This window comes from Nanorana parkeri, unplaced genomic scaffold (genome assembly GCF_000935625.1).
Source record: "Nanorana parkeri isolate BGI_ZX_2015 unplaced genomic scaffold, ASM93562v1 scaffold2313, whole genome shotgun sequence".
Classification (NCBI taxonomy): Eukaryota; Metazoa; Chordata; class Amphibia; order Anura; family Dicroglossidae; genus Nanorana; species Nanorana parkeri.
Window position 1 is genome coordinate 128,982 of NW_017308581.1, and position 1,264 is coordinate 130,245.

Genomic DNA, 1,264 nt, shown 5'->3' on the forward strand with positions numbered 1-1,264 from the left:
CATATTATTGTGTGTCACTGGAACACAATAGCCTGAATGGGTCCTAAAGATAAAAAATAAAAACATTTATAGTCATACGTCACCAATAATAAATCATGTGATTACTTCAGATTCAGCATTTCTAATATTAAATATCTAATTTGGTCATTTGTTAAAGATACACAAAAAAGGGAATGATAAATGTATGTGTATACATATATATATATATACACATATATATATATATATATAATATACACACACACACACACACACACTAGGTATGGGGCACTCGCAGGTCTTGCAGCTGAAATAAGTCAAAGCATTAGCATTGTATTGTCAACGTTTCAACGGAGCTCACTCCGTCTTTATACATGCTCATACATACAGTATGTGACTGATGACACTGATAGAAAAATTGTTCAATCAATGTTTTACTCTACCCTGCTTTGTTCTAGGGGTTTGCACGCGGGAACCCCCGACAACTGAGGCCAGTGTTATTGATGTGAGCTAAATTTTCTTTCCTTAATTGAAGCCAAATGTTGCACAGGTTGCATGCCGGGAACTCTGGCAGCCTCTCTGACATACACTGAAACTTTCTGAAAGGCATCTTATATCAGGCACATTACTGAACCTCCCTGCAGACATTTCCTTTGGAAACAGACGTTTCTCTCTCCTTTTTCTTCGGCTTATACAGCTCTGGATTTTCTGTTTGCAGTCTGAGGATCTTCGCCGACACATACGCAGAAACTAATTATTTTTCAAGAAAATAATGTGTAAATACCTAGTTACAAATTGTATTTATTCAGAGTTATGGCACTACTCCAGATAAACGAAGAATTTGTAAAGAAGAAATGCTCTAAAGAAAAAAGCACTAATCGAAGATGCTAAAGTCTTGTCACAGTTAATAAATCTTGAAATTCTGCCAAAGCCTCCTGAGAACGACATATGAAATCTCTTCACCTGACATGTAAGTTTTAAATTTAAAGTACAGTTTATTTCATGTTGTGTTAAGCTGTTCAAATGTGTACTCTACATTTTGGTCTGGCAAGATAATGTTAACAGCCTGGCATGGTGTTGCTGGCTCCTCTTGTAGAAATGGAGATTAAACCAGAAAACATTCAGAAGTGGTTTGAGGTAGTGAATTTAAAAGAAAATATTTTTTATTTTAATTCTCACATTTTAACATGCTTGTTGTATTCATATTCCAAAATTAGTTTATAATGTTTGAGAAAGCAAGTGTTGTTACATTGTATACTGTATGTAAGAAAGAACAACTTACCAC

The 1,264-nt window shown here is 34.7% G+C and overlaps 1 protein-coding gene across 1 annotated transcript in view; it reads left to right on the forward strand.

The window, feature by feature from the left end:
• The first annotated feature begins 849 nt into the window (after positions 1–849).
• The window catches only part of DDR2 (discoidin domain receptor tyrosine kinase 2), an 81,025-nt gene continuing 80,610 nt past the window's right edge, over positions 850–1,264 (forward strand). The window contains exon 1 of the mRNA XM_018573280.1: positions 850–949. Within this exon, the coding sequence (XP_018428782.1) occupies positions 928–949 (22 nt within the window). The 5' untranslated portion in view covers positions 850–927. The remainder of the gene's footprint in view (positions 950–1,264) is intronic.